The following is an 18382-nucleotide window of genomic DNA, read 5'->3' as shown; positions in this document are numbered from 1 at the left end:
GCATTTCCAGGTAATCTCTGCACCTCCGTTAACTAATATTACATGTAATAAAATAGAAACAGGCAGTTTTGCATTTTGCAGCACTGATTCATGGTTGTTATACAGAAACTACCAGAAGCATTGGTCAGAATGGTCTCAATGTTTTATTGTTTTATTTCATGTGAATACTAGTTTACTAGATGAGTAACTTAGTATTTGAAGTAATGCAGTAATGCAGGAAGTGTGCATTTAGTTTCCATGCTTATTGTGTTTCCACAACAATGTTAGTGAGTAAATCTACCATAACAGAGGAGTGTGATGCATAAGATGAGAAGGCGGTTTAGTCACGTATGCCATGGCTGTAAACAAATAATGGTTATCTGTAGGGCTGTCAAAATAACGTGTTAATTTCGATTAATTAATCTGAGAAAAAAAAGAAATAACGCAGATTAATCCATTCCATATTGAGCTTTGATCCGGAGCCGTTCTAGCCACCATTCAACTGTAAAAAGAAGGAGGGAGATGCGAATGTGCTGCCTGGATCATTAAATGGAACATTTACTAAAATCTTCTTCCTTAATAGGGTTGGGTACCGATATCCGGTGCTAATACGGCACAGGTGCCTTCACGACCTGTATCTACCGGACCGATTAGCAACGCAGATTTCGGCGCCTCATTCCGGTGCCACTGATATGTCTGCACTTCTCTCTGATGCTCTGAAACCGTCATTGAAACCGGCAACAGAAACATCGCTGCACGGGACGCTACTTGACAGCAGCTAACTTTAGCCTACCGCTAGCTAGTAGCTGGATTAAACACGGTTAAAATGCTGACAGCTAATGCTAAACGGTGAAAAGTGTGACTGTATTTCACTGTAGAGGATTCAACACCGGGATGTAACAATCTGCAGCTGCCGTTGTCAGAAAAACACAGACGGTGCGTTCAATGAAACTGGTAACCTACAGCCTCGTGGTGCATTCAAAGTTATTGTTAAATGCCCTTTTCCCATCTGGTGGTTGTTTTTCTCATTCAACAGCAATTTACTAGTGAAATAAGTTATTGTTATAGGTATTACATTATTATTAAATCATTTCATTTTGACCATATGGCCTTCGTAATAAACAAGCCGTTCTTTAATGTTGCCGACTTTTTTTTTACTTTCTTAAAAAGTATCGGTGAAGGCACCGGGCAATAATTACGTATGCGATTAATTTAGATTAATTAATCACAGAGTATGTAATTAATTAGATTCATTTTTTTAATCAATTGACAGCCCTAGTTATCTGTATGTCTTTGCCAAGCGCAAACCAGTACAGAAGGCATCAATAAACTGCTGGGGAGGGTCATCCCTTTTTTCCGTGTCATCCAAAATTTATTGCTGGTGTAGGGAGGGTCAGGTCTATTTTGACTAAAGGTCCCAAAACTCCTCCGGTGGCCCCTGAAATAAATAACGAACAGTCCCTAATACAATAGAAACAGGCAATTTTGCATTTTGCGGCACTGAGTCATGGAAATTACACAGAAACTACCAGAAGCATTTCCAGGTCATCTCTACACCTCCGTTAACCTAATATTACCATGTAATACAATAGAAACAGGCAGTTTTGCATTTTGCAGCACTGATTCATGGTTGTTACACAGAAACTACCAGACGTGTTTCCAGTTAAGAAGTCACAAGATTAAACATATAATTTGCAAAGAATTACCTTGAAACAAAAGCAAAATGTTTGGAACATAAAGGGTGGATGAATTTCAGCATTATACTATGGTAATTACCAATTTTAAATTCCAAGAAGTTTTATCTAATTTGGAAGGTATTACGCTGATAGTAGCCTATAATACTGTGAAAACATCAACATATATTACCCTACTATTACCATGTTATTACAATATTAATATAACTATATTACCATTATCATGGTATCTCATTCAAAAATCCTATGAAACATCGAGGAAGGGATGAAGTGACCCTGCCCGGAGGAAGCCCGGATGGAGGGTCTGGTGGCCGGGTTTGCCACGGAGCCCGGCCGGGCACAGCCCGAAAAAGCTACGTGGCGGACATCTCTCCATCCCATGGGCCCACCACCTCTGGGAGGAACCGCTGGGGTCAGGTGCGCTGCCACATGGGTGGCAGTGAAGGTCAGGGGCCTCGACGGACCAGACCCGGGCAGCAGAGGCTGGCTCTGGGGACGTGGAATGTCACCTCTCTGTGGGGGAAGGAGCCGGAACTTGTGCGGGAGGTGGAGCGCTACCGGTTAGATCTGGTGGGGCTTACCTCTACGCACAGTCTTGGTTCTGGAACCATACTCCTGGATAGGGGTTGGACTCTTTTCTTCTCCGGAGTTGCCCAGGGTGTGAGGCGCCGTGCGGGTGTGGGGATACTCACAAGCCCCCGGCTGAGCGCCACTACGTTGGAGTTTAACCCGGTGGACGAGAGGGTCGCCTCCCTACGCCTGCGGGTTGTGGGGGGGAAAACTCTGACTGTTGTTTGTGCATATGCACTGAACAAGAGTTCGGAGTATTCGGCCTTCTTGGAGACCTTGAGTGGAGTCCTGCATGGGGCTCCAGTCGGGGACTCCATAGTTCTGCTGGGGGACTTCAACGCACATGGAGACACATGGAGAGGCGTGATTGGGAGGAACGGCCTCCCTGATCTAAACCAGAGTGGTTGTTTGTTGTTGGACTTCTGTGCTAGTCATGGATTGTCTATAACGAACACCATGTTCGAACATAGGGATGCTCATAAGTGTACTTGGTACCAGAGCACCCTAGGCCAAAGGTCAATGATCGATTTTATAATCGTTTCATCTGATCTGAGGCCGTATGTTTTGGACACTCGGGTGAAGAGAGGGGCGGAGCTGTCAACCGATCACCATCTGGTGGTGAGTTGGGTCAGGGGGTGGGGGAAGACTCTGGACAGACCTGGTAAGCCCAAAAATTACCAAATAAATTGGGAACGTCTGGAGGAGGCCCCTGTCCGACAGACTTTCAACTCACACCTCCGGCGGAGCTTTTCGTGCATCCCTGTGGAGGCTGGGGGCATTGAACCCGAGTGGACAATGTTCAAAGTTTCCATTGCTGAAGCTGCGGTGAGGAGCTGTGGTCTTAGGTGCCTCAAGGGGCGGTAACCCACGAACACCGTGGTGGACACCGGTGGTCAGGGAAGCCATCTGACTGAAGAAGGAGTCTTTCCGGGATATGTTATCCCAGACGACTCCGGAGGCAGTTGCAAGGTACCGAAGGTCCCGAAGGGCTGCAGCCTCTGCCGTGAAAGAGGCAAAGCAGCGTGTGTGGGAGAAGTTTGGAGAAGACATGGAGAAGGACTTTCGGTCGGCACCAAGGTACTTCTGGAAAACCGTTCGGGTTCGGTCGATAGTCGAATCTCAGGTTGAAGAGGAACAATGCGGATTCCGTCCTGGTCGTGGAACAACGGACCAGATCTTTACTCTCGCAAGGATCCTGGAGGGAGCCTGGGAGTATGCCCAACCAGTCTACATGTGTTTTGTGGATCTGGAGAAAGCATATGACCGGGTGCCCCGGGAGATACTGTGGGAGGTGCTGCGGGAGTACGGGGTGAGGGGGTCCCTTCTCAGGGCCATCCAATCTCTGTACGACCAAAGCGAGAGCTGTGTCCGGGTTCTCGGCAGTCAGTCGGACTCGTTTCAGGTGAGAGTTGGCCTCCGCCAGGGCTGCACTTTGTCACCAATCCTGTTTGTAGTATTTATGGACAGGATATCGAGGCGTAGTCGGGGTGGAGAGGGTTTGCAGTTCGGTGGGCTGGGGATCTCGTCGCAGCTTTTTGCAGATGATGTGGTCCTGATGGCATCATCGGCCTGTGACCTTCAGCACTCACTGGATCGGTTCGCAGCCGAGTGTGAAGCGGCTGGGATGAGGATCAGCACCCTTCTAAATCGGAGGCCATGGTTCTCAGCAGGAAACCGATGGAGTGCCTTCTCCAGGTAGGGGAATGAGTCCTTACCCCAAGTGAAGGAGTTCAAGTACCTTGGGGTCTTGTTCGCGAGTGAGGGACAATGGAGCGGGAGATTGGTCGGAGAATCGGCACAGCAGGTGTGGTATTACATTCAATTTATCGCACCGTTGTGACTAAAAGAGAGCTGAGCCAGAAGGCAAAGCTCTCAATCTACCGGTCAGTTTTTGTTCCTACCCTCACCTATGGTCATGAAGGGCTGGGTCATGACCGAAAGAACAAGATCCAGGGTACAAGCGGCGAAATGGGTTTCCTCAGGAGGGTAGCTGGCGTCTCCCTTAGAGATAGGGTGAGAAGCTCAGTTATCCGTGAGGAGCTCGGAGTAGAGCCGCTGCTCCTTTGGGCCGAAAGGAGCCAGTTGAAGTGGTTCGGGCATCTGGTAAGGATGCCCTCTGGGCGCCTCCCTAGGGAGGTGTTCCAGGCACGTCCAGCTGGGAGGAGGCCTCGGGGGAGACCCAGGACTAGGTGGAGGGATTATATCTCTAACCTGGCCTGGGAACGCCTCGGGATCCCCCAGTCGGAGCTGGTTAATGTGGCCCGGGAAAGGGAAGTTTGGGGTCCCCTGCTGGAGCTGCTACCCCCGCGACCCGACCCCGGATAAGCGGATGAAGATGGATGGATGGATGGATATTACCATTACCCAGATATACATATGGCTATCGAACCCTTTCCTACTTATTATATTGGTAATTGCATGTTATTACATCTGTTACCTTCTTATCACCTTATTACCCCCAGTATTACATCTTATTAATGTGATGTATTACCCAGTTATTACTTTGGTAATTACATATTATTACCTATATATTACCTCTTTATTATCACACTGTTACCCCACTATTACCATCTTATTACCGGGCCGTAATTTGAAGTGCTACCACTTGAATATTAGATTTTCAAGTATATTCAGCAGATTCCTGATGTACAATGAGAGGAAAAGGAAGTCATGCTAACCTGGTGTTCTGCCCCCTTTTTCTGCTGATGCAGGGGTTTGATCAGGTCTGTCCCTGCCTCTGTTCGCTGTTCTTAGTCTGACCCACACATTCTCAGGCTGGACCTCCCTCACCAGGTGCTCACTGAGTCGCTCCCACCTCCTCTGCAGTAAACGCATCACTGCAGCAATGTACTGTTCCCAGTGATCTGTGGGTAGAATACATTATAAAACACATTATTTGTAGAGGGTGGAATTTGTGGGCAGCACCCCACAGGGCCAAAAGTTTCCTTCTATTCAATTCAAGTTCCTGCTCATATGTAAACACACACACACACACACACACATATTTATTTATTGATTTTTGTGCCAAAATGCAACCTAGGGTCTTTTTGTGAATGTACCAGAGTCAAACCTTCGTTTAAAAGTGCTAGGGGCACTTTTATGCTAGCCTCAAAATAGCTATATTTAAAACACTAAGAAGGCTCGGCACAATATGAAACTTTGTTCTAAGTATCACCAGGGGCTCTACACCTTAACGAAAGCATTGACAACATTGTTTGTGTACCCAGAGTTTACTAAAAAGAAAGGTTTTGAACAACTCACCGTAGGTCTTGTTGTTTCCGGCCGCAGCCATTTTGTCAGTCAAAAACAATCGAATTCCGAATACAACATAACAGGGAAGAGAGTAAAGACGGAAAGCTCCTAAAGCTTAGTTCCATATAAATTCACGGATTATTTCTTGTTTTGTCATTATTGAAAATCAAAATTGACCTCGTAGTTCAAAAAGGAGCCTCATATGGAGTCCGTTCATTCACATTCAGATATCGACTCATTTTGACTGCCGAGGTAGTAGCGGCCGGAAACAACAAGACCTACGGTCAGTTGTTCAAAACCTTTCTTTTTAGTAAACTCTGGGTACACAAACAATGTTCCCAATGCTGCAGTTCATGTGTAGAGACCCTGGTGATACTTCGAGCAAAGTTTCATGTTGTGTTGAGCCTTCTTAGTGTTTTAAAAATAGCTATTTTGAGGCTAGCATAAAAGTGCCCCTAGCACTCCCATTCAAAAGGCCATTTGACCGAAAAACGAAAATACGGTAAATCTTAAAAGTGGCGATTCTGTCCTAAATATTCTTTTAAATGAAAGCTTGACTCAGGTACATTCAAAAAAACACCCTTGGTTGCATTTTCACGAGAGTTACGCTTTCAAGATACAACATTTAGAAAAGTCACAGTACAAGAACCGGATTATTTGGTTTGAAAAGGTCTGTGTGTCTGTCGAATAAAATGACTCATGGAATCCAAAACACTCCTTAAATACAAATACACTAAATGAGGTGCTGGACATTTACAGTTCATGCAGAGGGAGTTGGCTCTTGGTCATTCAAGTAGCTGGTTTTGGTTCATCACATCTGAACATGGTTGGTTAATTAACTGGTTAAGTTAACATGATACCTACTGCACAAAATGGATGCTCTTGGAAGAAAATGTTGGGTCTCTCTAAATTATAGTGTGGTCTAGACCTACTCTGTAGTGTCCTAAAATGGAAACATCTCATTCCTTTCACTTTTGATTTTACTATGAGTTTTATGGTTAGTCTTGATGTCGATAGCAAGCAGCACTTACTAATAACTATGTCCAAGAAGAGCAAGTATTTTACACCTGGGCATTAAGGACAGTATGTTTCAGAGTACGAAATGTGCATGTGCAAAGATGAACCTAAATGAGACTTTAGATCGAATGTATTATGAGAACTGGATACAATGTTTTAAGATGGAAAGTCTGAGAGTTGCTGTTTTTTTTTATTCCTGGTTTCTTCCATGTAACTCATGACATTTGTGATTTAGTGTCTCTTTCTCTGGACCTGCCAGCACACCCCATATACTTTCCATTGAAATGTCAAACACAGAAAAAGGGATTTTCTCTGAAAAATACAAATATTAAATCTTTAAAAGTTAAAAATTTGCATTACAAAAATAAACTAATGGTTTTTGATATGTCACGTTTGCTGTTTTACAGCCACAGTTGAAGGACACTGTATTTGGGGGAAATGCTTTTTTGCATGTAGAAGATGTTTTGGTAACACTTTATAATAAGTACATGAATTATCATGAGTTCGTGCATGACTTAATTAATGAAAAAAGCATGGATTCATTCATGTAGTACTCCATGAACAATCAGTAGTATACAAGGATTAATAGTATCTTATGCATGACTTAATGCAGGAACGTATTCTTAATTAATGCATCAATTAAGGTATTCCAACCATCATGATTTCTGATTTAATAATGTTTATGTCTTCTTCATTGGTAAATCTAAGTGACAGGCTAAAAAACCTGAATTGTAGTGTTGTAATCATCATTAACTAAGCATTATTTATTCATTACTTCATCATGTTTGTGGCCCTTCAAAAAAAGTGCTGACCTGGTCCATCTTTAACATTGATAAAAAGGATATGAATAATGGTGGCATAAAACTAAATGTATTAGGATATAAAGGAGTGGGTTGGCAAAATGATACTGAAGTCACTAAATTTACATGTAATACAGTATACTGTAGATGCATTTGTATAGTTGCTTTATTCACATAATAACATAAGGCACCTAAACAGTACAGAACAATGCTCACCCAAGTAAGATATTTATGAATTTGACTTTTTACTAACTTTTAAGTGTCTGTAAACCTGAAATGTCTTGATGAAGTACAAAATTATGATTTCATTTGTATTAAAAAAAAATGTGATGTCTAAATAGACAGAAGGGCTGACTTTATTTGAGGGGTCACAAATCGTATTTATCAATGTTAAAGATGGACCAGGTCAGCACTTTATTGGAAGGGCCACAAACATGATGTAGTAATGAGGAAGTGATGTTTAGTTAATCGTGATTACAACGCTTCATTCATTCAGGTCTTTCAGGTCAATTTAACTACCGATATACTAAAGAAGAACACATAAACATCATTAATAAATCAGAAATCATGATGAGTGAAATACCTTAATTGATGCATTAATTATCATATTGTTCCTGCATTAAGTCATGCATGAGATACTATTAATCCATGTACATTCCTGAACAAGATCCAGGGTACAAGCAGTCGAAATGGGTTTCCTCAGGAGGGTGGCTGGCGTCTCCCTTAGAGATAGGTTGAGAAGCTCAGTCATCTGTGAGGAGCTCGGAGTAGAGCCGCTGCTCCTTCGCGTCGAAAGGAGCCAGTTGAGGTGGTTTGGGCATCTGGTAAGGATGCCCCCTGGGCGCCTCCCTAGGGAGGTGTTCCAGGCACGTCCAGCTGGAAGGAGACCTCGGGGAAGACCCAGGACTAGGTGGAGGGATTATATCTCCAACCTGGCCTGGGAACGCCTCAGGATCCCCCAGTTGGAGCTGGTTAATGTGGCTCGGGAAAGGGAAGTTTGGGGTCCCCTGCTGGAGCTGCTACCCCCGCAACCCGATACCAGATAAGTGGACGAAGATGGATGGACATTCCTGATAATTCATGAAGTAATACATGAATGAATTCATGCTTTTTCATGCATGAATTCATGATAATTCATGTACCCTTATTATAAAGGGTTACCATTTTTTTGCAATTGGCAGTAGGACCTATTGGAAGCAATGCGGAATCTGCCACACTGTAAGCAGTTCTCTTAATAAATTCATTGACTTTAACCAGTAAATGGCCATTTTCTAGGTTAGTTTATACAGTAGCAATGTAACAAGGTTGAAGCATTATGTATGTGTTCTACCAATCCGTGGCCGTTTGATGAGCTGCTGCTCTGAAGGCGCCGATGATGACTTCCCATCCGTTCCACAGGGACTGGAATTTTCGGAAACATCTAAAGTATAGAAAAACACATACAAACCATAAAGTACATACAAAAATACACTAGTACTAGGAAATAGCCAAAAGAATAATCCATAGAAATCCAAAAGAATAATGCTATCAAGAATTTTGTATATGTTGCATATGATGTTTAGGCTTTGACTTTAAGTTTCTTTCTAAATAATCTAGAGATGGAAAGAAAATAATCAAAGGAAATGCCAAAAGTGAAACAAAAGTCATAAGATTTACTGATGATATGTTGACCGTTGCTGCTTCTCCCAACAGCTGCCTTTTACTTTCACTTTTCCACTTCAGTTTGTCAATGAGGCTATTTTTACTTTTTTTTACTAAAAATCCTCCACAAATGAGATCACCTTATTCAACTCAAATGAGCGACCATGCACATACAAGATACAGTGGATTATATATTCCAAAAGCAAAAGTAAACAGAATAGGCAAAATAGTTCTGTTCAAATTGGTTACACATACATTTTATTCTGATCAGGCTCTTTTTTGTTTATTGCGAAATAAAGACTCTGCTTAACTGCAACACTGGTGAATTATTTAATTACACAATGGTGCAATGCAAAGGTGCTTTCCATAAGAGACTTTCATTTTCACCCACGAATGCGTGAAATGCAGCCCCAATTCATTTCCTGCCCTGTAATTTTTGATAAATTACCATTTAATACACATACATATTAAATGTATTATATTTTATATACATTTCTGCCATGAACTCACGGTCCTTAATACACTGAGAAGTCTGTTCTTACGGAATGCTGTATATTTATACACGCCAATCTGTTAAATCATTTTGCTTGGTAACACAATGCTTTTTTGTGGCTTTTGGCGTATCATTTTACGCCATGTACAGTAGTTGCACTGGGCTTTCAACCGTAAACATCTACATCTGCATCAACCAGGCCCCAAGTGCAACTGTGGAAGTGAGGCAGCCTAGTGGATGATACGCAAAACACAAGACTTTCAAGAGTGGGAGCGAAGTTCGTGTCACAGAACAAGTTAAGGTTAAAACACAAGACTTTCCCCCAGGAAATGGTTGTTCTTGTCCTGGAAGCACATATGTATCTGTACTTTTTTTTAAGTGAGTGTAAACTAAAATGTTGAGCTGTTAAACATTATACGCCTAGACACGCTCACAGAGCCGCAAGCATGGCTGATTCTGTCTGTAAATATTAAAATGGCACTCTGTAATTTAAATACAGGCTACTTTGTATATTTTCAATGTATGTAAGGTATACAACTCTTTATATTTCTATAGATATATATTGTATATGTATATGTAGATTACAATTTATACTTATTTATATATGCTGCTAAGACAAATGGATTGCTGCCAAACTGAATTTGGTTTTGTTTAACACGCATTGACAATAAAGCATCTTATTATTCTCACATTGAAAGATATTAGCAATCAGTATAAAATATAAATAAGATTATCATCTCATGTCAACATTCATAGCATTATTTCATACTCACTATTTCCATATCCAGCCACTGACATAAGCCTCGACTCCAGGCGCATGGGGATGCCCTCACATAAGATACACATGCTCTGAAGAAAGTTGCAGCAATCTGCATGGTTGGCCACCCTGAAGTACTCCAACATCACTTTGATATGTTCGGTTACTGCTGCTGCAGAACAGCTACTAGGGTCCATGTTGATGTTCCGACGAGCATCACTGGGCATTATTTGGCACAACTTTAGTAGGATTGCGGGTGACTGACTGCTAAGGACTTGGAGCAGTTCTGAGAATTCCTGAGCTAAGACGGAGTTCACATTTAGGTTGTCAGGGTCAGCCTCCTCATTCATGGTCAGACTCCATCAGCTGTAGGGGTGGGGGGAAAAAATCCATTCACGTATTTATCGTGGCGATTTTTAAAATTGATTATTTTCCCCAGAATCAATATTTTATTTATTATTTATTTTTTTACCAATGATTCACCGATATATTTCATGTTTATGGATTTGTTTTTAGAAATTTCTCATGATATATTGTCTCTAGAAGTGTATAATTTATCTTGTTTTGTTGTTAAAGAAGCAAATGAAAATTGCAGTACTCAATACTATCGAATCGCAATTAACGAAAATCGCAATTCAAATCCAATGGGCACCCATGTATCGTGAAAGAATCGGGACAAAAGCATATCGTCCCAGCCCTAATCAGCTAATAAACAAACAAGTAAACATGAAAACAAGCACACATATAGCCTATACATTCACAACCAATCTCATCCATCAAAGATAGCTTTAACTGATGGTAATAATACAACAAAACTAAGTAACACCTTTTTTAAACTAATGGGGAGCCACCTACATTTTGTGTGTTCCAATTAGTCACTTCACACACTTAAGGCCCTTTTATGTTTCTGCACAGAATCGACGGCGTACCCCCGCAGACCCCTCTGTGTCTACGCTGGACCCTACGCCATAGCCTGACGCGCACCTCTCGAAAAATTTAACTACACGTTGCAGCGTCACACGTCGCTCGGCCGTGGCTTGGTAGCGTTGCTTTTCCCCTGACTCATTTCCTGGTTCTCCTTCTCCATAAACAACATGAAATCAAGGAGAGGGTTAACGTTTCCTGCTAAGGATTTCCCACGTTGGTCAGAAAACACAGGGGAGACACTTTGTTTCTCTCACTATGACTCTAGATACGAGTCGGTACTCGCCCCGAAGCTAATCACTGTCACTCTCTCACTTCTCCCTCGCTCTAACACACTCCCCACCCACACACACACACACCAGCGCACAAGTATAAACATCAGGCCACTTACGTAGGCTATGGCGGAAGCTCTACGCGGAGCCTGCGCAGAACTGCAAAAGAGCCTTTGCACCTCAGAGGGCTATATATCCTAATGACCACCTCATGACATCATTATCATCAAGCCAGTTTATAAAGTGGATGCAGAGAAGTAGAGGCCTTTTCACATGCAGTAATTAGAAATAGTGCTGCTCTTTTGTTAATTTAAACTTGCTAATTTCTTAATGGAACCTCTAAACTAACCTTTAATTTAATGGACATGTTGGCTTTCATTTATAACACTAAAACGTTTCACGCACGGGATGTGGTTGGTTTAAAAATGTACATCAACTTTCCAATATTGTATATTTATTGAAGACGATTAGGGCAACATGTGAACATTTTATTTCAGTTTAAACTCAGAATTCTGAGTTTTAAGTCAGAATTCTAAGATTAAAGTCAGAATTCTGAGGGGAAAAAAAGTCAGAATCATGACTTTAAACTCAGAATTCTGAACTTCTTTCTCAGAATTCTAAGTTTAAACTCAGAACTGAAATAACATTTTCACATGTGGCCCTAATCATCGTCCATAAATATTCCCTTGGTGCTTTGTGCTATAGTTGTTGATGATGCTATAGTTGTAGTTTCTACTATTGACGCACTGTGTAAATTCAATTCAAATGTGGGTATCTTCGGTGAGTCATTAATGAGAAACAGACAACTGAGATAGTTGTGCTTACTTCGAAAAGCAATATCCTGTTTTCATGTCAGACATGAGACAAAAAAGGCTGATTTTGTTTGTTTTTAAATGTGGCTATCTCATGCCTTCAGTGTAAAAGACTTGTCCCAGAAAAACACATAACGTCAGAAAGTGCGCTTTTATTTCTGAAATCCTCAACCTGTCCTGAAATAATGTATAACCGAGGGCATTTAAGTGTTCCGAGTTGTTTTTATCTGCTGCCCTACAGTACAGACACAGACACAGGTAGGCCTACAGGTTTCATTAAACGGTGCAGTTCATATTCGTTTAAAAATGTGCTAAAAGTGATAAATATAAGCACTCACCAACAACTGTTGTCTTAGACTGCGTCTCACTGCAGCCTGCGTTTCTATTATTTTAAAACGAAACCAAGGACAGGGTATTGTTTTGGTTTCGTTTTTGCGCAGCAACTCCAATTCAGTTAATTGCGCCAAGTCAGCCATGAAAGGGGACCGACAGATGCGGTGGAGGGAGTGTGTGTTTAATTAACTACAAAGCTAGTAAAGTAGCCTATTTCAATGAGAATTGTGGGATTATGTTCGTTAGGAGACATGTCCGTCGGTGGGACGCCCCATGCATAAAGGCTTGCTGCATGCCAAAAAAATCTTTAAAAAAAGAGATGTCCGTCAGGTGTTGTGCCGAGTTTTGCATCCCTGCCATTATGAAATGCCGTTTTATTTAATATTAAATAAATTAATAAATACATGAATACAAAAATAAATATGCCTTTGAAGTACATCATGAAATAAATAAACGAGGCAATAAATACATAAATAATTAAATAAATGTAAGTATTCATATATAAATGAATTAATTGGTTAAATAAATTAAAAGGTTTTACTTTTACTTATTTCATGTTTTTTTTTTCGTGGACTTTTATTTCCTAATGTCACATTTATTGATTTCCCTCTCTATTTATTTTCAGTTCTTATATGCAAATCAGGGGGCGTGGCTATCTCTCACATTCAGAACAGAGCCAAAAAAAGGCTGGCGAAGTGAGAGTGTGGACTTAATGGAAGACATCGGTGGGCTCCGAGATAGCATGCTATCATTAGCAGATCAAATTGAACAACATGGTTTATCAGCAGATACTATTTTGGCACATATTGAAGAATTTTTGGAAATACTAAGGCAGATAACTGCTCTTCAAGAAATATACATAGACAACGGTGTTTTAAATTGTTTAAGATTGATTGAGCACCGTGTTCGTGTGGATGATGTCCAAGTCCAAGAAGTCAACGTTACCGCTGGTACTGCAAGGACAGGTGCTGGATGCCCGCCTCTGGATATTCCAGGCGACATGCTGGCTAACTTTCTGTTGTCCGGTCTATCATCCCGAGAAATCGTGGCTCTGTTTGGTGTGTCATTCAGCACGATTCAGAGGAGATTGGCCGAAGAAGGCCGTGAGTTAACGTACTTATTGAGCTAAAGAATAGGCTATGGTTGGCAAAAACATTTATAATACAGGCCGCATTTAACCCCCCTTTACGGGCTGTGGTAGTAGCCGTATATTTTATGAGTCAGGCTGTTATAGGGTGCTGCCGTGCTATTGCTAGCTATAGGTGGACAAATTCATTAACCCAGCTGCTGTTTTAATCACTGCAGGTTGACACAACATTAGCTGAGGCGTTGTTAAGTAGGGTTGGGCATCGAGAACCGATTCCTACTTGGAATCATTTCAAAAATTACGATTCCATCGGAATCGTTTCTTTATTGGAATCGTTTAGAGGATTTGGTTTCAAATCCGATCATCGCTTCCCAATTTAATACGCGCAAGTTTGGGTTTCCGAAAGCGGGCAGGCGCTTGTTGTGTTGCAGCCTTGGAGCGCAGTAAGCAGCGCTCTAGTGTGGCTTTATTTTACATTGAAAAAGCAGTAAAACTGCAAACCACCATTGACTCAAAATAAAACTTTCCTCTTATTTGTGAAAATAGGCATGTGACCCGTTTCAACTCCACCCCTCAAAGAATCGTAACCGAGAATCGTCAAGAACTGGAATCGAAAGGAAGAATCGGAATTGGAATCAGAATCGTTAAAATCTAAACGATGCCCAACCCTATTGTTGAGTGAGCTAACTGCTCTAATTCACATTAAACTGAACATTTCCGTTGATGGTGATGTGAGACAAGGTGAATGGGACTTCTTTGGGACTATTTACAGGGCTCTCAAGTTTTGAAGACATGGTGAGTAATGAGGCGGGGGTCTGGGGGTCCTCCCCCAGAAAATGTTGAGCATTAAACACTTCATTTCCTGCATTCTGGTGAATGTTTATAAACCTATTTCTACCTTTTATAGATGCTGGCAATATCTTTATGTAAAGGGAAACATAGATTACAATCCAAATATAAAAACATGATGGAATATTTAGCAGGAAGGCTCTCAGGCATTCTGTATTGCTTTCATCTATTTATTCTCGATCGACTTTTCTAATTATATCTGAGTCAGCACACATGTAACCTAGGCATCATTTACTCCTCCCTCCTCTTTTGCGTCTCTTGTTGAGGAAGTAACCTCCTTAAATGTGCATATGACAATTATTCACCTCTATGATACATGAATTCATTTTAATGGATTAATAAACCCTGGACTGTAATATTTTTAAGTTTGAGCAACATTTCTGCTCATGTTCAAAACTCTGTGCACATTCAAAATATATCTGTGTTCTCTGAGATTTGGAGGAGTCGTGATATTTTGAGAAAAATAAAGTTATAATAGTCACTATATTTCAGAAAATAATCTACCTGCACCATAGTCTGTTGTGCATTACGTGATTGCTCTGCTGATACGTGTGTCTGTACGCTGCTCTATGCTTTGTTTTTCATTGGTTGTTGCGTTAAATCTTACCCAGATACAACAGTGCTATTATCTGATTGGCTATTGTAGCCCCTTTCTTTTTTTTTGATTGGCTGATAAGTGGCAGGCTCAACTAAGAACTCCAGGGGCGCCTGATTCCTGTCGGTTCCGCAGTGAGAGCAGCGCTGTGGGCACTGCGGCATATTAAATATATTATAAATAGTTTTTCCGCGTGAGAAATACAATGTGTGGCGGGAGTGCGTGACAACAGACCGAAATGAGTGACTGTCACGCTCAATGCGTGACACTTGAGAGCACTGTATTTATGTGGACGTTTCTGTACTCATTCACCTTGTTTCCTTCTTGCGCAGCCGCTGCAGTTGACACACCTGTAAACACAATGTTATATAAAATAAACAATAAATACAGAAACGTCCACATAAATAGTCCCAAAGAAGTCCAATTCACCTTGTCTTACATCACCACCAAATGTTCAGTTTAATGTGAATTAGAGCAGTTAGCTCACTTAACAACGCCTCAGCTAATGTTGTGTCAACCCGCAGTGATTAAAACAGCAGCTGGGTTAATGAATTGGTCCACCTATAGCTAGCGATAGCACGGCAGCACCCTATAACAGCCCGACTCATAAAATATACGGCTACTACCACAGCCTGTAAGGGGGGATAAAATGTGGCCTGTATTATAAATGTTTTTGCCCACCATAGCCTACTCTTTAGCTCAATAAGTAAGTTAACTAACCTAAGGCCTTCTTCATCCAATCTCTTCTGAATCGTGCTGAATGACACACCAAAAAGAGCCACGATTTCTCGGGATGATAGACCATGTTGGCCGCCATGTTGAATGTAAACAAAAAGCTGTTTGGTTGCTTCTCTATCGTCATCCTGTTAAACCCACCAATAGCGCACCAGGTGGATAAGCCAGTTTGTGATTGGTCCCCGCAAAATTGTAATGGAAGCAGGATAGATAAATGTACAGGTTTCCAGCATGGAGCCATTTTGATGCTAATAAGCAATCAGGTGCCGTTAGCATTCCATTGACTGCCATTCATTTTGGCGCCACTTTGACAGTAAATAACTTTACATCTGAAGCGTTTAAAGACTCTATTTGTCCATCCATTCTCACTTTGCCAGCCTTTTTTTGTCTGTTCTAAATGTGAGAGATAGCCACGCCCCTTGATTTGCATATAAGAACTGGAAATAAATAGAGAGGGAAATAAATAAATGTGGCATTAGGAAATAAAAGTCCACGGAAAAAAATAAATGTGGATTTATGAAATAAAAGTACCATGAAATAAGTAAAAGTAAAACCTTTTAATATATTTATTTAACTAATTGATTAATTTATATATGAATATTTACATTTATTTAATTATTTATGTTTATTGCCTCATTTATTTCATGATGTACTGTATTTCAATGGCATATTTATTTATTTATTTATTCATTCATGTATTTATTAATTTATTTATGTATTTATTAATTTATTTAATACTGAATGAAACCGAAAATTGCATCCACCTCACAGGCAGCAAGGAAACTGCTACTAATAAAAGTCTAATAACACATTGATGCCTATAAACGTTTTAAAATTATAGACTTCAGTTTATTCAGGCTATCTTCATTGATGAACATGACAAAGAAGATGATATCGTTTTTAAACAGTACTTTGCCTTAAAAATCATTAGTTTCCTTTGAGTGTGCAATTATCGGCAGGGATGCAAAACTTGGCACAACACCGGTTCAGCTCTTACAAAGCGACAGAGGTTCATTTTGATTACATGAAACAAGTACAAAAGTGTCGCAAACTGTGGCTCCGGGTTTCACAGAAGGCAATCATGTGAACAAGGCTCAGACAACACTGATTCCTGCGGTGTTTAGGGTCAGAAGGTGGCTGAGAGATGTGTGTGAGTTAAGTCCTGCATTTGAATCATATTTAATTTACTATACTGTCAATGTTTAAATATACCGGTATAACTATTAAATAGACTATTGAATTAATGAATTACTTACAGCTAGGTGCAAAAACCTATGCGTATTATATAACGGGCATACACATGTCCAAGCACTGGCTGGCAATCTGGCATGTCTTGTACTGTTTCACTGAAGAGCCCCATCCACTCCGGATCCACTACAGGATGTGTAGGAGACTCTTGACTTGAGTTATAGCTCAAATTGTGCCGCTATACAGTTTGACTTTATCCACCCATATTAATACATACTGCCCTTCTGTGAGCTGTCCCTTTTATGGTCTTTTTTTGTGTGGACATAAATAGGTTAAACCACTCTGGTACTAGTCAGCTGACTGGCTATTGTCAGAAGCTTCAACAACTGCCGTGTCCTTCAAATGTCCGCCCCCACAACACCAGGTGTCTTCTGACCTCTCTTCCTTCTCAGGACTTTGACACATACATGTATCCTATCTAATTACATTGAGTTGGCGCAATGCAGCACACAAAATGTTAGGTGACGTATTAAAAGAACCCGTAAAAACAAACATTTTTACAAAACTGATTGGTCCATGGGCTTGCTCTCAACGCTGGCCGAGCGTTGTACAAGATGAGCAGATAGTACATCTCTTTTGTTTTTTTGCCAAACAACTAGGAGCCACCACATATTTTAATTAGCTAATTGTGTCAGTTAAGACTGGGTTATTAAAAGCTCACTTGTTTGAATGCAGTAATTATTTCCATAATCATCATGTTTGGTGAGCATGAATTATAAAGAAAACAAAATAGTAGCTTTGATCATTTTTTTTCTTTCAAAGTAGTCTAAATAGCCTGGCTCTGACATATGACCTAGTGAGGTCAACTCTGGAAGGGGGGGGTTCTTTCCATCAGCTGTGTGCTCACTGTAACCGCCTTGGTGGGCAAACAGTCATCAAATAATCTTAAATATTTGATGAAAAACAGGACTAAGAAGCATTGTAGGAGCCCATACCTGAAACATTTTAATCATTGTTTGAAACTTTGGGTGTCAGATTTTAATACATAAGACATTTAGTGAACATCATATTCAATGAAATCTTAGAAGAGATGCATAATGTATTTTCACTGTACAGTAACTTACACTTGATGTGACCTAACTATTTCACTAATTTGTTTCTCTCTCGTCTAACATGCAGTACAGTAGCTTGTGTAAATTGTACATTTGCGTGAAAATTACATTTTGGAAATTCTTTTTGGGCATTTTGATCATTCCCAGAACAGACAAACATATTTTCAATCTATTATATCTGCATATCAATAATCCACTAAAAGACAATGTGTGACATCCAGGGCAAATCTCAAAGCATGGTAAGATTTTCTGGTAACACTTACTGTACTGTA

At 40.8% G+C, this 18382-nt stretch overlaps 1 protein-coding gene across 3 annotated transcripts in view; it reads right to left on the bottom strand.

The window, feature by feature from the left end:
• The window catches only part of nlrc5 (NLR family, CARD domain containing 5), a 57682-nt gene extending 45042 nt beyond the window's left edge, over positions 1–12640 (bottom strand). The window contains exons 1-4 of one of the 3 annotated variants that reach the window (XM_078257782.1): positions 12550–12640; positions 10220–10569; positions 8643–8732; positions 4922–5107 (exon numbers count right to left, since the gene is read on the bottom strand). In XM_078257782.1, coding sequence (XP_078113908.1) covers positions 4922–5107; positions 8643–8732; positions 10220–10553 — 610 coding nt within the window. In that variant the 5' untranslated portion in view covers positions 10554–10569; positions 12550–12640. Of the gene's footprint in view, positions 1–4921; positions 5108–8642; positions 8733–10219; positions 10570–11058; positions 11431–12549 lie in introns of those variants that run through there. The other 2 variants (XM_078257783.1, XM_078257784.1) reach the window with 2 other exon arrangements.
• Between the last annotated feature and the right edge of the window lie 5742 nt (positions 12641–18382).

This window comes from Sander vitreus, chromosome 8, assembly GCF_031162955.1.
Source record: "Sander vitreus isolate 19-12246 chromosome 8, sanVit1, whole genome shotgun sequence".
NCBI classification, from domain to species: Eukaryota; Metazoa; Chordata; class Actinopteri; order Perciformes; family Percidae; genus Sander; species Sander vitreus.
This window is presented reverse-complemented; position numbering and strand designations above follow the sequence as displayed.